At 39.5% G+C, this 1,562-nt stretch overlaps 1 protein-coding gene across 7 annotated transcripts in view; it reads right to left on the reverse strand.

Moving 5' to 3' along the window:
* The window catches only part of LOC112138129 (EKC/KEOPS complex subunit TP53RK), a 50,528-nt gene extending 48,966 nt beyond the window's left edge, over window positions 1-1,562 (reverse strand). For 2 of the 7 annotated variants that reach the window (XM_036210721.1, XM_036210722.1), the window contains exon 1: window positions 1,253-1,557. In XM_036210721.1, coding sequence (XP_036066614.1) covers window positions 1,253-1,457 — 205 coding nt within the window. In that variant the 5' untranslated portion in view covers window positions 1,458-1,557. Of the gene's footprint in view, window positions 1-1,252 lie in introns of all 7 variants that reach the window. The other 5 variants (XM_036210720.1, XM_036210724.1, XM_036210725.1 and 2 more) reach the window with 5 other exon arrangements.

The following is a 1,562-nucleotide window of genomic DNA, read 5'->3' on the forward strand; positions in this document are numbered from 1 at the left end:
GATTAATGACTGTTATTATATTTATAAAATACAGTTCTATAAATGTTCTATGAGTTCATGTTGTATTTATCCTCCTCGTCTTAAAGTCCGCTCAGTATTTTACATATGAAACCATGCACGACCCATCGAACCTGGAAATAATTTGATTTTGAATCGCCAAAAGGTTCAGAATGTCTTTGTTTTTAACACGGATCTGGAAATAAATCTTCACAAGATACTCCACGTCTTTCCTCTTCGAAGCACGGCTCTGACAAACAGACAACTTTGTTTTTTTTCTTATTAATTTACAACTTTTCATCTTGTAAATTTACGACTTTAAATGTTGTAGATTTACGAGTTATTTCTTGTAAATTTACGAGATTAAGTCATACATGTAGTCTATGACTTTTTAATTAATAAATATATTACTTTATTTTCATAATTTAACAATTTAACAGTTACAACTTTTTTCTCATAAATTGACAAGATTTTAATGAGTAATTTTCAAAATAACATTTTCTTTAAAAAATGGCCCTAATACTCCGTTGCAACTTTGAAAGGAAGTCCTACTTTTCTTTTAAACAGGTGACAAACAGTAAAAAACAAAGAACATTAAACTGTACATCAACTGTTCAAAATAAACGCCAGGGTTGAAACAAACATAAATCAATTTATATCAAAGTATAAAGCTGAGCAAGATGAGATGTTTTGATTGTTTTTTTGTTTGTACAGGGAAAATAGACTGCATGTAAAATCTAATTTGGGCAGATACATCCAAAAAAATGGGAGCTTTATTGTTAAATGCTGTTTTGTGTATATAATACTTGTTTAACAACATCTTGAGGTTTCTTAAATAAAATTGAGTAGAAAGCTTATTATCATAACTGAAGAGACCAAATAAGATGCGTATCCATGCTAAAGTAAATTGTGGATAAATTTGAGTTTCTATCAGATTTGTTAGTCTGTCCCAAATTATTTCATGTGCTTGCAAGTCCATAACAGATGAAAGTAAGTCCTGCTTGATGATTAGACGAAAGCTGCACGCGGTTTAGAGAGAGCCTCACTTGGCAGCAGTTTAACGAGAGCGTGCTGGTTTGACAACAGTACGCTGTGACGGGTGTCCGCTTTCAAACGACATGAACTAAAGTCGAAAGGCCTCGTGGAGCTTTTCGTGGTGATTCAAGAACAGAAAGTGGTGATGGTCCTGCAGCGGCCTGACGCTGGGGGAAGCAAAGCCGCCTGACGGGGTTCGCGCCGCGGCGGCGGGACTCACCGGCTCTCCGGCAGCGGAGGATGCTGCGGACCTCCTGTACGGTTCTGCGGTGCGTCAGTTTTTCATCCAGCTCTGGGTGTCGGTAGCGTTTTGGAAACCGTTCTTTGATTACGGCGGGTTTTCCCAAAAACTCGGCCCGGTAGACGCGGCCCTCGGCGCCCTGCTTCAGGAGTTCTGCGCCCCGCAGCAGCTGGTGGGTCGCCATGTCTGCCGTAGCTTCTTCTTCTGCCGTTTCATTGGCGGGCTCACATTTACTGCCATCTACTGGACCGGAGGGTTTCTGGAAGAACTCAATTCTCTTTATTCTCGG

This window comes from Oryzias melastigma, unplaced genomic scaffold (assembly GCF_002922805.2).
Source record: "Oryzias melastigma strain HK-1 unplaced genomic scaffold, ASM292280v2 sc00204, whole genome shotgun sequence".
In the NCBI taxonomy this organism is placed as follows: Eukaryota; Metazoa; Chordata; class Actinopteri; order Beloniformes; family Adrianichthyidae; genus Oryzias; species Oryzias melastigma.